The 17,879-nt window shown below is 39.0% G+C and overlaps 1 protein-coding gene across 2 annotated transcripts; it reads left to right on the top strand.

Moving 5' to 3' along the window:
* Positions 1–3,157: 3,157 nt before the first annotated feature.
* Positions 3,158–16,118, top strand: IL26 (interleukin 26). 2 transcript variants are annotated; one of them, XM_015240585.3, is made up of 6 exons: positions 3,158–3,381; positions 3,467–3,523; positions 3,694–3,850; positions 8,288–8,385; positions 15,586–15,651; positions 15,731–15,817. In XM_015240585.3, exons 1-6 carry the CDS (start codon positions 3,211–3,213, stop codon positions 15,815–15,817), a joined length of 636 nt encoding a protein of 211 aa, XP_015096071.1. In that variant the 5' UTR covers positions 3,158–3,210. The 2 variants fall into 2 exon arrangements, with proteins under 2 accessions (XP_015096071.1, XP_072830020.1); XM_072973919.1 differs by lacking the exon at positions 8,288–8,385 and having other exon boundaries at positions 3,694–3,828; positions 15,731–16,118.
* Positions 16,119–17,879: the final 1,761 nt, after the last annotated feature.

Here is a 17,879-nt window from a genome sequence, read left to right as displayed (position 1 = left end):
AGCCCTAAAATATCCGCTTAATTGGTCCTAGTCTGCCCTCTGGGTGTGTATGGGATAAATTGAATTCCTCACGTCCATACACTCTGAAATGCAGTCAGATCACTGTTCATCCTTCCTTTGTTTCTCACTTTCTTTAACCATTTCTCAAAGCTTCTCAAGGCTTGCAATGAACTTTAACATTATTCAGAGTATTACACATGCGTTTTGCCTTGGTCTGAATGTTTGTGTTTTTCCCACTGCCCCCCACCCCCAATTCATATGTTGAAACCTAGAACTCAAACTGATGGAACAAGGAGGTGGTGTTTTGGGGAGGTGATTAGGTCACAAGGGCAGAGCCCCCAAGAATGGGATTAGTGCCTTTATAAAAGAGGCTCCAGAGAATTCCCTCACCCCTTCCACCATGTAGGGACACTGAGAGAGACTGGTAGTCTGCAACCCAGTAGACGGCCCTTACTAGAATGTGAGCATGCTGACATGTTGATCTTGGACTTCCCAGCCTGAAGAACTGTGAGAAGTAAATTTCTGTAATTTAAAAGCTATACAGTCTGGTATTTTGTTATAGCACCTGAACTGACTGAGACACATTTATTATTTGAAGAATAATAATGCAGTAGCTACCGTTTTCAGAGCGCTGCTGTAGCTGCCGTTGTGCTAAACATTCTATTTATTTTACTGGGTGTTTTTTTGCTGATGATGGCCCACTGAAGGAGGTATAATTATTGTCGCAATTTAATAAGACACAAACTGAAGCTTAGAGAGGATTAGTAACTTTCCCAAGGCCATACAACTAGAGAAGTGGGTCTGAGTTTTAAAACCAAATCTCCTCGTAATTAATAGCAATTTTTATAAGTTCTGCATAAGAAAATTATGAAAGTGATATAATAAAAATAGATCCAAATGAGCAGAAACTCGTCTTTCAAATCGGTGCCCTAATGACATGGTGTGCTTATTCTAATGGTTCTTCTGTTATTTAGGATACTTTTGGAACCCCCGGTTGGAACTGCCTTCAGAACCTGTGTTCTGAATAACCTATTCAAAATGATAATCGCTATCCATCCTTTGAGGGCAGATATGACTATTGCAAGGACCCTAACGAGGCAGGTCTGCTGACCAAGCTGTAGGATGACTATGATCAATGGGCAGATACAGTTTTTAGTCATAAAGAAATGACCACAGTTTTCTTGAGTTGGTTGTAAAATAAGCAGAGACATCCTCAAGATACATATGATCTTCCTTGGATCATGTGGATTTGAGGGATAAAGACTTATGGAAATGCAACTACCAGAGGCTAAAAAACAGTCAGAACCCACAGTGCCTTTATAATGTTAGCAATCTGAGTTGCACTTACATTACATGGGTACATATTAGGGGCCCCCGAAGTGGTTGCTCGAGGCGATATATGGCTGCTGGAAGTATTCGGTGTGATCCGTTTATTGCACCCACACAGCAATGTCAACAGGCTACGTAATGGGGCAGATTTTGGGCTTGGTGACTGTATAAGCAATTTAGTCCCAGTTGTCCTCTATCCACCCACTCAGGGTGTTTATGAGGGTGTCATGCCCTTTGAAGGCATTTGGGCTTTTGATTCCTAGTGTTCATACTCTTTTGTCTAAAGGAACTTTGAACAGTAAGCATTACTCTGCTCAAAAAAGAAAGCTTAGGGTATTTCATGTCCCAGTTTCAACACCTCTTAAAGCTACTCGCAGCTAAAGATAATTCTTTCTTTTTCTGAATTTTCATAAAATGTCACTTGGCACTCCCAATCAGCTCTCTTCTGTCACAGCTCTTTGGAAAAAGTTCACATCTCATTTTAGAGGGAATGTCCTTTATCAGCAGAGGTGCTCCTGTGGAAATGAGGCTGGGGCTCTCTGAAGAGATCCACTTACTTTTTGAAACAGCGGAAAATAGTGCCATGTGTTTGGATCTTTTACTTTACACTTTCTCTTTGCTCCTTTGCCAGCTCTGGTTGCCTTGATTCAGAAATCAGTCTCGCGTTCTGACGCTTTTTCTTGATTCTGCCTAGTTTTGATGAGTCTCTTACTCACAGCCAGATTCTCAATGTTAACCTGCCTGGGTTGATGTTGGCTCCACTCATTCTGGGCTTTGGTGACCCCGCTCTGCTTCTCAGTATATGTTTCTGAGCTGTGTCCACTGCTTATCCTGGGGCTGCTACCCAAATGGAACCATACGGAGGAACCGGGACAAAACTGAGGACGGGAGTCCATGGAGCATCAGCTTTCGTATGTAGGCCCCTAGTACTAATACTCTTCTTCATGTAGGCAGATCCTTGATGAAAATTTGTTAATGGAATAAATTCAAAGCAAAGCCGTTATAGAGGCATTTCATGATATGGAAAGGGAAGTATTATTCAATGAATATTGAATATGCTTCCTCTTTACAAGGGGCATCCTGGTAGGTGCTGAGAATTCAAAGATAAGAAGGTAAGGAATCTGTGCTGTACTGAAAGTCTAGAGTTGGGAAAGTCTGGGTGTTCCACTTGGACAGAGATGATAGGGAATATATTAAATTATAGTCTTAATCTTGGGTCCAGTTTCAAAAAATCTTGAATATGTCAGAGGGATTACAATTTCTGGGCTAGAAAAATTCTTGAGAACAATTGGAAAACTTATCTCTTGGGTCTTGATGCCGGGCGGCAGAAAGATGGCATCTGAGGGAAGACGGGGAGCCAGGTGGCAGATCTGGCCAAGGATAAATGTCAAACCTGTATGAGGTGTGAGCATGTTTCCCAGAGCTGCTCATTCTATCCTTTGGTTAAATTTTTCTGAGATACTGGCTAGTAAAGATTTTTTTCATACGGGAATTAAAAAAAAAAAAAAACTCCATGGCCTCCTGGAGATCAGGCTCTTTTATTGGCATTGCATGACTTTTAAAATAATGAAATCTGTTGTAATATGCCACTGAAGTTCTAATTTTTTTTTTGAAACAGGGCCCCAACTTTACCAGTAAATTTGAGCTTTTACTTAACGTCACAGATGGTGTGGTCAACATTTTTTGATTATGAAGCAAGCTCGAAAAAATAGCACAACCGAAGTCATCTTCCTCTCTATAAACTGTAAGTTATCTTTCACAGCATCTCATTGGAGAGGCGACCTTGAGGGCTAAAGTAAGTAGGTTATCCTCTCATCTAACCAACACGAGTAACTCTCTGGCTGCCGTGAGTGACACGAGCCCAGAGTAGGGTGAAGGGAAATGCGGGTGAACTGCATTATGAGGTCTGGGTTGCTGTTTGTCACTGTGTCTCTTGCCATTGCCAAGCTCCAGCAATCTTCCTTCGCCCAAAGCTGTTACCCAAGAGGAACACTGTCCCAAGCTGTTGATACCCTCTATGTCAAGGCAACATGGCTCAAAGCAACAATTCCAGTAAGTACTAGGCTTTGCTTACAATGATGACCTAAGGGATATTTGAAATTCTGGATAAAACTCATTTGTCTTTGTTTTACTGTAGGAAGACCGCATAAAAAATATACGATTATTAAAAAAGAAAACAAAAAAGCTATTTATGGTAAGCCAGAAGGTCTTTTTCTTCTTCACATTTCTATGTTGGATGCTTTTTTCCTTGCATTTTAACTTTTCCAGATGGTCATGAAGTAAGAATCAGGGGGATGATTCAGTGTCATTTTACAAAAGCTACTCATGGTTTACCTTATGCAATTTATTATATCTTATTTATAGAAAAACTGCAGATTCCAAGAACAGCTTCTGTCTTTCTTCATGGAAGATGTTTTTGGTCAACTCCAGTTACAAGTTTGCAAGGAAATAGACTTTGTGGAAGATTTTCACAGCCTTAGGCAGAAATTGAGCCGCTGTGTAAGTATGTACAGCAAATATGGTGAGTTTGATCCCAGAATTCTATCTAGAAAACAGTATGTAGGAAGTTGTCTTCGCCCCAAAGGGTGAGTAAAGGGGCTTTTGAGTTGCTGGCTTACAGTTCGAATGGAGAGTCCATTACCAACATAATGGCATCAAATAACCCTGCATAACTTGTAAGGCCACTATGAATTATTTCTTAAGGAATGGCACATAAAACATATTGAAGAGAGCTAAAATTACATGGAATGCTCCTCAAGTTAATATTTAGTTTTCCAAATTATTCTCTCTTTATGTGATTCCTAAGTCATTCATTCATTCATTCAACAAATATTTCTTAAGCACCAACTATGTGCCAAGCACCGTTTCAGGATATTATTGTTTTTCTAGATCCTAGAAAATATCTAGGATCTTTTCCTTCCTTCCTTCCTTCCTTCCTTCCTTCCTTCCTTCCTTCCTTCCTTCCTTCCTTCTTTTCTTCCTTCCTTCCTTCCCTTTTCTTCCCTTCCTTCTCCTTCTTTTCTTTTCTTTCTTTCTTTCCTTCTTTCTTTCTTCCTCCCTTTCACCGCTCTCTCCCTCTCTCTCTCCTTTCTTGCTTTTCTTTCTTCCTTTCTGTTCTTTCTTTCTCTCCCCTCTGCTCTCTTTCTTTCCTATATTGATAAGAGCCTTTAGATTTACTTTTTCTTATTTACTTACATCAGTTTTTAGAGTTGTACCCCTTATAAGGCAAAGTCTCAGTCAAAACTTAAAAAAATGTGTCTTTAGTACCTAAATTATTTGATGCTGGAGTATGGTCACTGTCACCTTAAACAATGGGGAATTAATTAGGAAGGTAAAAGTGACCACATTGCCATGAAAACATCAAGTGCAGAAAAACAAATCAAAGCAAAACACCCAAGCCAGGATCTGTGCTGTGTTAGTTGGCTTGCCTTAGTGGAGAGTGCTGAATCTTTTCTGTGACATAGTTTGGGCTCCGCGGAATGCTTTCTCCAGCCTCCTGCAGTTGTACCTGCATGTGGAGCAAAGTGGAATAGTATTGATTATTACGGCCCTTGGGTGGCCAGAAGGAAGTGAGCTTTCTACCCTTGGGCATCAGGGTCATGGAGACTTAAATGCTGGAGAGTTGGAAGTGGATTTTTATTTTTTAATTTAGGACATCTTTTTCTTGTGGTTCACCAAAGTGCTTGGTATGCAAATTCCAGCCTGTAGTGCAAAGGCATTTTTATGAGGATGAGCTGGTCAGTTAGGTTAAAAAAAAATTCAGCAAGTTTATGTTCTCTTTGGTTAGTTTGCGTTTAAGTCACAACCTTGTTTGGGACTTGGGTTGCTTAGTTTTCCATAAACTCTCATATTCAGTTAAAATAACAACAAGGCTAAAGATTTCAAGCTGGTACCTCTTTGCAGAACACAAAGAGAATGCTCTGGGCCAGTTCCTTTGCCTGAAATAATGTAAAGGTCATCACTAATCTTTGGTTTATTCTATACTTAACTTATAAAATCATCTTATTAAGGCAGTGAATAGTATAGTCTTTTAAATTTAAATTGAACGATTATATAATTTTATATGTCACTTCACTACCAACTGACTAGGTCATTATCACCCCCAGTGAGAGTTTTCACCGGACTTGAAGAGGAGACTAGTCCACTGAAGAACTCGATATCGGGGTAAATAATGAGACCCACAGCAGTCATTCTAGGCTGGAGAGGAGTCATCCAGACGAACAGTGAGCTGTTCTTGTTTCCTTATTTGGAGACGGGGATCCTCTTAAGAGCCTCCCGCCTTTTTTTTTTTTTAAAGCACCTTCTGTTTCTCTTTTTGCTGGCATCCTTGGTTCCTCGGTGTAGGCACTGTCCCTTGCACTAGCTGCCTGATTTAATGTAATGTTATTCTAAATGAAGTTCGCTCATGATGGTGGGGCACTAGAAATCCTTGTCTGAGACAAGACAGTGTATCTGGACACCTGGAACCCCCAAAAGCCACGTCTGTTTTTACCATTGATTTGGTTTCTTCAGCTCAAACAGCTGGAGAACAACATTAATAGTTATAACCCAAACCAAGCAATGTTCTAGATGAAAAATTTAGATAACAGAGAGCTAACTGAGAACTCTGGTTTTCCTTGATTTGTTCTGAGGAGAAGTTTATTTGCTAAAGGGACCTTAATCTGTCAAGAGATGCTTCTTTCAGGGACGTGGGCCACAGCAGGATGGGAGCAGTGTGCTGCTTCGCAAGTTGGTTGTGGAGGCTTTTCAAAGTGGCTGGCTCCCCCTTATGGCCAAATACAAACATGGCACCCGGTCAACCGCACGGAGCTCAACGAACTCCCGGCTTCCTATCTTATATTCTCCCACCCCAAGCCGACCTTTGTTAGCTTGACCACAATAACTGCAAGGGATCCTGGGAAATGTAGTCTAGCTTACGGCTAGGAAGAAGAGGAAATAAATCCTTGCCAACAATTAGCAGTCTCTGCCATAATTATTCAATAATTTTTCATTAATATATTATTTATGCCAGGGCCATGCTTAGCTTATAGAGTAACTTTGTGCAAAGTGGAAAAAGGGTATAGCCTTGTGTGAGCATGTTACAGTGAACAGGACACTTTCTTAAACTGGGCACTCATGTGTAGGGTGTAAGTGCTCAGTGGTACAGAATGGTTCATGATTGTGGTCAATGATTATTTTCTTGTGAATATATTTTTCTCACGAGTAAGAAGGGAACTGAAACAGACAAAAAAATGGTGTTATAACGACAAAATGAAAACCCAATCAATTGAATCTAAATGGCTAAAAGAAACAAGTAAATTTTGAAAATCGATTTTTTGCAAATTGGCTTACAGCAGTTTGGCTTAATTATGTATTTTCCAGGTCCTGTGTTAGGTGCTAGGGTAAGAAAGGCCAGTATGATTTGGTCCCTGCTCTCCAGAGCTTATACTCTTTGGGAGAGAGAGATGTGAACAAAGAAGTTTAGTGAGCCATGAATGTGGTATGTGCTCAAGCTGAGTTTTCTGTCTGACAAAGTCATTGTGAAAGTACAAAGGAAAAAGTAATTTGTACCTGCTCTGGGACTTGGGGTGTATGTGGGGAGAGACTCAAAAGAGTGTTATTAAAAGATGTGATGATTTAGTTTAATTTCCCAGGAATTAAAGGGCAGGAATGGCAAGGGGAGGAACTTGAATAAAATCTTGATGGTGTAAAACAACATACAATTTTCAGGAAATTGCAAGTAACTGAGTGTATGTGTATGAGTGTATGAATGCATGAGTATGAACGTGGCTTGGGGACAGTGAAAGGAGACTGATCGTTTAGACCTTGGCCAGGAGATGCTGATAGGGGCCAGGTTAAGAAAGGCATGATAAAACTGGCTAAGGAATTTGAATTGTATACTCAAGAAAGTGGAAAGCTACTGAAAGGCATGATATGATTAAATACTCTTTTTTAGAAAGACCTCTTTAATGAATGGAGGGGGTGGAGGTTGGGGGTGAGACTCAGGCAATGAAACAAGGAAAAGAGCATTGCAATAATGTGCCTGGACTAAAGAGTGCACACTAGTGCCATCAGGAAGGGCTAGGAGAGTCTGAGGAAGGGAATGGATTGGGAGGAGCCTACGGTTTCTACCCAGGAAGCTGGTGAGGTGGTGGTGTCATTCACTATTAGCACAGAAGTAGAGAGCTTGGAGAAAGTTAATAAAGTGCTTTAGACCTGCTAAAAGTTGGAGGAGTCCCATGTATAATTGCAATCGTAAGAGCAGTGTGTGTGTTCTCCACATATGTGCTCTGTATTTTTAATATTTAGGGTATATTTATGAATAGATTTACTGAGATATAATTAACATGACTGAATGTATTTCAAGTCTGTAATTTGGTAGTTTTGACATATGTATACACTTACGAAACCACCACCAAAATAGTGAGCTTTTCCATCACCCCCAAAAGTTTCTTTGTGCGGCTTTGTAATCCCCTCCTTTCCTGCCCTGACCCTCTGTCTCCAGGGTACCACCAGTCAGCTCTCTGTCACTGTAGATTTGTTTGCCTTTCCTAGAACTTAACGTAAATGGTATTACAGATGATCCCTAACTTACAATGGTATGATTTCTTTCTTTCTTTCTTTCTTTCTTTCTTTCTTTCTTTCTTTCTTTCTTTCTTTCTTTCTTTCTTTCTTTCTTTCTTTCTTTCTTTCTTTCCTTCCTTCTTTCTTTCTTTTGCTTTACAGTGGTGTGAAAGCTATATGTATTCTACTGAGAAATCGTTCTTCAAATTTTGAATTTTGATTTTTTTTCCTGGGCTACTGATACCATGCTGTGAGCCTCTCCTGTGATGTGGGGTAGCAGCAGAAGCCACAGCGATCATGAGGGTGAACATGATACACTTACAACCATCCTTACCCAGACAGCCATTCTGTTTTTCACTTTAAGCACAGTAGTCAGTAAATTATATGAGATATTCTACTTTTTATTATAAAATAGGCTTGTGGTGGAACAAACGCCCCCAAATGGCTGCCACCAGCATCTATGGCCCTAAGGGTGTCACAGTTGCCTCCTGCTTCTCTGCGAGACTCTCCAAGGTCAGCACGTGGGTCCTATCAGTCTCTTTTCAAATGACTGCCTCTGTTCAGGGATTTGGCGCATGTGAGATTTTGTGTGCTTTGAGAGTGAGTCTCTGTTTCCTACAGCCCTTTGGCTCTCTTGTCTAGATCTATTAATTCATGAGACATTGCAAAATGATGCTTTTAAAATTCTATTATACCTTTTAATTTATAAGTGAGGGTAATTCTATAAAGAGAACCTACCCCTTACTAACTATTTGGCTGTCCTGAGGGATTTGTCATACAAGAAAGGCAGAATAAATATGGACTTCTTTTTCTTTATTTACCAGTTTTCAATATAAGATTGATATTCTAACATTCTTCCAAGATGATCAATGAGTTGTTATTTTTTCTTAGTTTCATTATTAATTCATGAACTTGGATTATTTTTCATTTTTGAGAAGTCTTTCTGATTTCTAGAAGCTACCTGTCTTTGGGGTTTCTTTATAAGTCCACTGAGACTGGCATCTTCTTGAGCCACTCTTAAGATATAGCACCACGATAATTTTCATGATGGATCCCAAGGTCTGGAATCCCAGTACTACTATATTTGAATATCATCTTATTGTTTCTGAGAACATTCTAGGAATTTTGCAGCACTTACTAAAATATTATATATTTTAATTAGTCTGATTTGGGTAATTCAGGTGGTATAATTGTTTAGAGAAAACACATTATGGGTAACATAAATACCTTTATTTTTAATCTTTGTCATCCATGGTATTTACCTAAATGGTATCTGGGAAGTTGGTGTATGTAGGAAGACATTTTTAAGATTCTTATAGAACTCAAATACTCTCAGACTTGAAAGGGAACTTAATAGTTGCTTAGTTGAATTCATAAAAGAATTTGCTTAATTGCTAGTGATCAAAGTTGAAGCTGAAAAATAATTACGTTAGTTTTCAAGATTTCATCATCTACTTTAATTAACATTTTGAGAGGCTGAATTGTAATTGGCAATTAGAGAACTCCATTTCTTTATATTCATTGTGTGTAATTAATTTTAAAATCTGATAAGTCTTGGCAAATAGAATATTTGTGTCTCCATTTCTTGTAGTGTGTTTGGTAAGTAATTTGTATCATCAGTTATAAATATCTTATCAAGTTATGAAGCATTGCCAATTATTTATCCGTGTAATTCTGAATATTTTTAAAATTGCAATTGATTGAACTGATAAAAACAGAAGTAGGAAGTGAGATCAACCCTGTTTTATTCTTTCATTAAGTAAAAAGTCCTAAAACTGTCTTCAGCAATATCAATAATCTCATTTTGTGGTTGTTGGAAGAATTAAATAAGATCATATATCAAAATGCCTAGCATGTATTAGTTCTGCCAGATTGTTAGGGTCTTTCCTTATTGCTTCCCATACACAGAACACTGATTTTCTTCCAATTACATTTCCTCAATAGTTTCCAAAGGTGTGGTTCTCCTAAACAATCAAACAGTTTTTAGTGCCTAGTGTTAATGTTAACTTGCATAATGGTGTATAATTTATAGTAGTACTTTAAATGAAAGATAAAGAGATCATTTATAAGTCACTGGTTTTAATCGTGGTAAATATATTTTCTTATTATATTATAGAATCTCTTTGCCAACAAATTCATTCCTTGGTTAATGATATATAACTTTCCTGTCAAAATTATGGGGCATAGCTCTATCACTTCATGTGCTAAATTGCATGGATTCATTCTTTTTTTAAGTTGAGATATAATTGACATATAACATTATATTAGTTTCAGGTGTACAACACAATGATTCGACATTTGTATCAGCTGAGGAATAATCACCACAATAAGCCTAGTTAATGTCCATTCATGGGCTCTTCCTGATGAATGTTAATTATGCTGAAAATTTTAAAAAATCTGCAATAAAGTTATGCTACCCTAGTCCTAGTACCTGTTTATATTTAAGGTGTTTAGAAACTTTCTAGTTTTTTTCTATGATTGGAACATGGAAAAATATTTCGTGAGAGTTTAAAATTATTGCAGGTAGGTGAGATTCTATATTCTTATCTATATCAGATGATTCTGTTAGTTACTGAGCGTATAGAAATAAGGTAATGCTTTGTAAACGCCTGTGATATATATTTACTCAGATATTGAGTATCTTTAATTATTTTAAAAATTGAATGTCTAATTCTAAATTTGGTTTTGAGGAAAAACACTGACTAATAGCTTAGTCATTCTTTTCTGTCAGATAACCTGCTTGGTTACAAATAGAGTCATGCTTTCTTTCAATAACTTTAACTTCCAAATTTTACTTCCAAGTTTCCTATAAACTTTTAGGGCCTCAGTAACTTTGTTTTATGTTAATGTCCTAGTGTCCATACTTTTGCTAAACTGACCTTTAGTTTTTAAACATCAAGTTTCAAAACAGGCTACTCTGATATAATTTTCTCAGCTGCTATTTTAAATGCAGCTCAGATAATATTTGTAAGACCTCACAGGAAGAACTGCAAAAAGTTAATAAGATTTGCTGGAAACTCTACATCTGCTGTCATAAAAGAAAATTAAATTAATTTACTCTTTAATCTGATTCCTTATCTATTATTTGCTATTTGTGGGGAGGAAATTTTCAGGAAACCAAGACCATGGCCAGTGTAGGAACTATCTTAACTATTAAGGTCAATTAAAACCAAAACCGAAAACCCCAAACAAAACAAGAAAAGATGGTTACAACCCTGTCTGAAGTTGTGTGCTGAGGTAAATAAAATGTCTAAGATCTTACGTACGGTTTTACACTCCCCCAGAGGTTGTGAGAATACTGTATATGCTCATAAAGGCTATAGTATAATAAATACTCTTTTTGTAGAAAGGAGCTGCGGTCGTTATTTGTGAGAATTCAGGGTGACGGACTGAGCCATGTGTAGCTGTCCACTCACTGACCTACGTATCGCATTTCCACAGAATTATCCGTGGAGGGGGATTACCCATTTTTGCTTTAGCTATAATACACACTGCAAATTTGTATGATTTTTCAAACACGTGAGGATATCGGGGACACAAATTCAAGGATTGTATCTGTTTTTTCATCCACTTGTTTCAAACAGTACTCACTAATGCCTAGAATATACCTCAAACTATTATCAAACCAGTGGGCTTTGTGAACTCCAAAGCCACAAGCTGATGCCTGCATTCTATCCATTGATTCATTCATTTAACTAATGTTTCCTGAGTATCTGTATTGCCAAACACTATTCCAGATGCTGGGGATTCAACACAGATTGTCAGATAATATCTCGTCCTGTACAGAGCCCCTTGAGAGTGCTTTCAGCCAGTTGCAGAGACTCCCAGATTGGGGTAGGTGCTGTGTGTGAGCAAACCAGAGGGAACTGAGAGCTGGAGGGTGGGGGCCAGACCATAGATAACTGAGTCTGGGGATTTCAGCTGAGACCAGAAGGGTGTTTAAATCACCTCTGCTCTCTCTGGCCTTGGAACATTGTGCTTTCTCTACCTACTCATCTCTTCTCCCGGCTCCTTCTACTCCATCTGTCTCACCCTTCAAGATGCAACTCGCTTGTTTTTTCCTTCTGGAAGCCTTCTGGTATCCCACAGTTGGATCGCCTCCGCTCTGTCCCCAGAGCAGCTTTTTTTTTTTTTTTAACTTACAGTATTTATCACATAGTATTGTAATTTTACTTCACTGTCTGTCTCAGTAGATTGTAAGATATTGCTTGTGCCCCAAGGTGATTTTCAGCCTGTAGGGTACTTCATAAATTAAATAAATCAATGCTATGCGGGCAGAGACATGATTGTATGCCTAGCCCATAGTAAGTATGCAATAAAAATGTATTACCTTAATGATGAATGATTAGGTTTTTGCCTTGTGTTTGTTATTTTGTGATTATCTCACATGGGATTTTTTTTTTTTGAACCAGTCCCTGTTATTCCAGCCCTACTGATAAATTGCCTCTAGTCTAGATCATATCTGCCTTGGTTGAGTTTGTCAAATTACTCAGCTTTTCATGTAATAAAACTGCTGACCTTTTGTTGTGCATTCTGCTTTCAGCAAATGCAAACTATACGCTGAAATATAAGGTAAAGGACATCATCTTTTTATAAATTCCTCCTTCCAAGCAAAGCAATCTGAATGATGGAAGTAAAATCAAGCTGTTCTGTTGGGTCTGTGGACATATTTACAACAGTTAGGAAAATGAAAACCTTGGACATCAGATCTTTACGAGAGGTCATTGATAGTAAACGGAACTCAAGTGGCCAGAAAGCATCCTGTGAACCAGCATAGCTCCCGTGGCAACAGTGGAATCATAAAGTGATTTTTTGTTTGTTTTGGGCTTTTTTTGGTCAAACTTCGTTTTTCTCTTTTTCTACTCTCCTTGCTATCCTTGGGGTAGTGTGTGCCTCAGATGGGGTGAAGTCAGCCTTTCTTGTACTTCTCTCCCTGCTGTGGGATGCCCTGCAGATCCAAGTTCTCTGGGCAGGGGACCTAAGTCAACAGGAATGCTTGAATGTAAAGTCCAGTATTGGCTTGGCTTCTTTGGTCTCCTGTGTTCAGTGTTAAGTCTTTAAATCTCCACATGTGCCCATTTGATATTGTGCCCTATGACTTGCTTCTTCTGTGCTTTGCGATTCATCTTCGCATCTAAGAACTACAATAGGGTGTATTGGAATTAGCAAGTGTTGATTCTCTTTATGAAGTCTTCCTTTTTCCAGTTGCAAGAGTTGGCTGAAGTACTTTTATATTAGATCATTTCAGACTAGAAGGATTTAGCGTCTAATCAAACTCTCCATTTATAGACTAATGAGCAGACGTCTCTAAATTCTTTTCATAGCCACTCTCTTGGCTGGAACTAGACTTGGTATTTCTAGAATTTGCTTTTGCAGTTCCAATCTGAAAAGCAAGTGAACAAAGGAAACAAAACACACACACACACACACACACACACACAGAGGATTTCTTGTTTTGTTTATTACCACATTGCCCATTTTCAGGTTGAAATCTCTCTCTCTCCGTCTCTCTCTGCCAATCCGCTTAGTCTTTTAGAGCCATTTCCAAATTTCCCTGGGTAGAACATAGAGCAGAGATCTTTAAGCTAATGTCTCTTTGGAATTGGCTTTTGAAGGTTTTCAACAAGAGAATGGCTTTACTGGAATATCTTTTCCACATTATGCTGGGTTTTTTCCTTCAGTGTAATTTACTGATTTTAAAAATGTACTCTGGAGTCCGACTACTTGGGTTCAGATCTCAGCTTTTCCACTTACTGTGTGAACATAGAATATTAACTTCTGTGCTTCAGTTTCCTAATCTGTAAGATGAAGACAATAATGGTACCTACCTCATAAGGTTGTTGTGAGGACTGAATGGGTTAGTAACAGATTAGTGTCTCATGCATAATATTAACTTGATATATATTGACTATTATTATTTGTACCTAACAATCTTCTCAGTATTTCTCTCTTCATATGAAGGGGAATTGGAGTAAAGAGGAAACTCCTGGACCTGCTGAATTTTTATCTTGTAGTATTGACCTTGTATTTTGCTGATTTTCCTCTCCACCACAATTTTATTTACTAATTCTGTTTTGCTCATTATGATGTCTTTAGTGCCTAGCACACCACCTGACATATAGGAGGCACTTCATGAATGCGTGTTTAATGAAGGAGAGAATTCTTTCTGGCCGTATGCTCCGACATTGGCTACAATTGTGCAGGGTCTGTCACGCATTGTTTTGGCCTCACAGGCTCTGGTCTGGGGTGAAATGTCCCCTGAATTCAGGGCTCTTATCATGGGGAGGTCCAACCCTTGTGTATGAGAATCCTGGAGACCACACCTTCACCCGAACATTCTGTGCCTGCAGCTCCTCGGTGCCTCATCACGAAAGCCCTTGCACAAGAAAAATCTTTTCCCACACAACGTCTGACATGAAGGTGGAGTCCCCATTTGGGCAGAGTCATGACAACACCTCCACCTTTAAGCCCCTGAAACAGTATTCAGGAGATAACTGTCAAAGCATTTCAGTTATTTTCTCTTGATAAGAGAGGGAGCCTGAATGTTGCCCCTCCCCCCGCCCCTCTTCTCTCTGTGTTCTGGACTAAAGGGACCTGTTGGTTGATATTGGCAATGTTCTATTTGTTTGAATAGGTGTTGTCATTTAGTCGCTTTCATTTCTCAAGTTTTAATTACATGTTGTCTTTAATGATGTGCTGACACTATTTCATCACCAGGACAGACGACCTGGGACATCCTGGGCAATTTACTTAACCCCTTGGCCTTGGTTTCCTTTTATGCAAATTGAGAAGAATTGAACTGTACAGTTTCTTTGGTTTATTCCAGTACCAAGCTTTTATAAGTAAAAACTAAGTAGATAAATTAGACATTTTCATCTTTTTCTTCCCTTCTCTTTTCTCTAATTAGTGTAGGAATTTATGGGAGAATAGAGGATGACGTAGAACTTCCTCCGACTTGACTCCTAAGTGATTCCTGTGCTCAGATAGGGTTTTGAAAATTCACCTTCTCAAAAGAGACTGGCAGTTTCCCGGCCAGGCTACAAGTTGTCTTCCCCAGTCATTACATTGCTTCTCTTCCTAATTTAGAAATAAATATTAATTTCCTGGTGATTTCTTCTGGCAATTGACACCTGAATATTATACTGTGCAGGTACATACCAGCCAGGGTGATTTTTCAAAAAGCAATTTTTTTTTGGCATTCATACATTTCTCATGCTTTCCACATCCCTCTTGTTCTGTTGCTCCAGCCATGCTGTCTTTCTTTCAGTTCCAGGAAGTGCTGTTTCCTGCCTCAGGACCTTTGCATACCTTTTGCTCTACCTGAGTTATTCTCTCCTGGGCATCTTCCCTAAACCTCTCTTTTCCTTCTTCACTTCCTCATACAGCTGGCTTCTTCTCCTTTTTCAGATCTTAGTTTAAATACCATTCCTCACAAGAACCCTCCTTGACCACCCAATTGAAAGGAGGTCATTTCTGTGAATCCCTATCATAGAGTCTTGTGCATTACAGATACAGCTTTAATTATAATTTGGAAATTTTAATTTTTTATTTGTTTTCTTCTTTATCATCTACCTTCCCCATGAAACTATTTATTTGCCAGGGCATGTCTGCCTAGCACATTATACCTGCTCAATACAGGTTGGATGAGTGGATGGAAGAGTTTTATTATTACTTCCTCAACAATGTTATTTGTATTTACTGCTGATTTCTTAGATTTCCTGTGTTTCATCAGCTAGAGAGATGAAATCCATTACCAGGTTGAAAAGAACATTTTATGAGGTAAGTATTCCAATTTCTTGTTTTTGAATACTTTGTTTTCTAAAGTATTTCATATCTAATAATTCTACTTTGTCAGCAGATTGGAAACAAAGGAATCTACAAAGCCATCAGTGAGCTGGATATTCTTCTTTCCTGGATTAAACAATTCCTGGAAAGCATTAAGTAATGCAAGAAGCCAAGTGGATTGATTTGATTATTATTTTGAAATACAGTGAGAACTGCCAGAAATCAATTTATAGCAGTGTACTTAAAAAAAATGTGTACGTGGTACTGACAGCAAGTTAGATGATTCAGAACAGATTAATTCAACGTAATACAATTTTGGAGATAAGTAAATTGTCACTAATAAGCACATTCTCTGTATTTTCAAAGAATGCTTTCATCCCGAACATATTTTGTCATTCCCAAGTGCATTGCATAAATTTAACCTAAAGATGTACAACCAGAATTAAATCACATATTTGTGGATAGAAAATGATAGATTTCTGGGATAATAATATAATGTTATTGAGATTTACATAGACACAATGTGTATGATTATTGTCTACTTGAGGGCTTGATGGTTATTAATTATGCCCAGTGTGAACTTAACCCCTAACAGATTTTGATTTTAATGAAGTAAACTGTGTTTCTTTCTCCTGGATGTTCTTTCTAGGATAGCATGCTAGAATTTCATTGAATATAAGGAAATAAGCAGATCAGATCAAATAGGACACACATATAAACCAACTGCTTGGAATGGCTGACTAGGAATGCCTTTGACAGATAACCTCAAGCTACCCAGACTATAAGTAACTAAGTTAAAATGATGCTGAAGCTGGATTATGCTCCTTCTGCGTGTCACACAATGAAGAAAGTTGGTAGAGGTGAAATAAAAGTCCGAATGCAGCTCAGATTCCACCACAGGAAACTTTCCATGACATCTAAAAACCTTACTCACACAGCTATCACTTCAGCTGAAGGAGTAATATGGGCTGACTGATGTTTTGTACCTAATGGACCCTGTTTCAGCATACTAGGCCTGGGTGGTTTCAGACAGCAATTTGTGTGATGGCCAGTTTGCCTCCACAAAGCGTCCATTGTGCCCCTGCCCACATAGGCAACACCAGGACTTGGGGTTTGGGAGATGAATAAGCAGGGCTTCCCTACTCAGGCTTTCATGGATTTTGTCCTCTGCACCTCTTCTCTTCCTTGCTTTTCCACCATCAGTTTCTTCTTTCCAACCACAAGGTCACTAGTCTCTTCACTTGGGACAGCCTCTTTTGATTTATCTCATATTTCAAAATTACATCTTTGTTCCCTGCCCCTTGTCCTTTCTGCCTTCCCCATCAACACCCTGTGGCTCCATGTCTTATCTCTACTGAGGACCTCATCATTAGATGAACCCACAGGAAGGGAAAGGTGTGGTGAGTGGAGGGGACTGGCAGTGGGTAGACTGGAGGACTCTGTCTTCATCTTGTGCTGTTGATTTAGTGCGTCTCACAGCAAGCTTCTAGGCCATCCGTAATGGGCAGCCTTCTTTCTTGAGAAACCTGTGGAAAAGCCTGCATCCTGGGGATCAGGAATCTACCCCCGACTTTCCCATGGACCTGACAGGCAGTGGTGCACACATGGCCTCTCATTGCCCCACATTTCAGGCACTCAGTATTTTCCAGGGACAGGCACCCTCAGTTGAGTTTGTGCTGCACCTCCTCAGAGCCTGGAGTCTCCAGTCTTGGTTACAAACCATTCTTAGGCCCTCCCATTACTTAGGGACTTTAGGCATCTGAGGGGCTGTGAAATATTTATTTGCCAATCAACAAACTTTAGGTCCTTAGGGATAAAATTTCACCTGTGTTTCCCAGTTTTTGGGGTAATTGAATTCAGTGTTTTCATTTGTTTGATTGTTCCCCAAATTCTTTTGTTTGCCCAGAACTGTCAAGCAACAGCTAAACTCAGTCAGAAGCACTCTTGGAATTTAAACATCATCACTGGGCAAAAACCCTATAGCCACATGCTGGTGCCTATTCACAGACAAATGTTTTACAAAAGCCAAAGAAAAAAGCATGGTTTTAGTGTGTTTGAGTAAAGACTGACATTTTGATAAAGGCAGCTAAGAAGAGAGAAGCTGGTATCCTTGTGCACAGTGAGGAAACTGTCTTTGGTGGGGGTCACTGTGGGCTCAGGGTGGAAACTTCCCTCTGATTTGCAAGCTGTACTCTGGACTTTACCAGAACCAGAGATGGTTA

Source organism: Vicugna pacos, chromosome 12 (genome assembly GCF_048564905.1).
Source record: "Vicugna pacos chromosome 12, VicPac4, whole genome shotgun sequence".
NCBI classification, from domain to species: domain Eukaryota; kingdom Metazoa; phylum Chordata; class Mammalia; order Artiodactyla; family Camelidae; genus Vicugna; species Vicugna pacos.
This window is presented reverse-complemented; position numbering and strand designations above follow the sequence as displayed.

Coding starts and splice junctions, on each gene's coding strand:
- IL26 (XM_015240585.3), top strand. CDS start 3,211: ATGCGGGTGAACTGCATTATGAGGTCTGGGTTGCTGTTTGTCACTGTG. Junction 3,851..8,287: donor AAGTATGTACAGCAAATATG/GTGAGTTTGATC, acceptor ATTATAAAATAG/GCTTGTGGTGGAACAAACGC. Junction 8,386..15,585: donor TCTCTGCGAGACTCTCCAAG/GTCAGCACGTGG, acceptor CTGATTTCTTAG/ATTTCCTGTGTTTCATCAGC.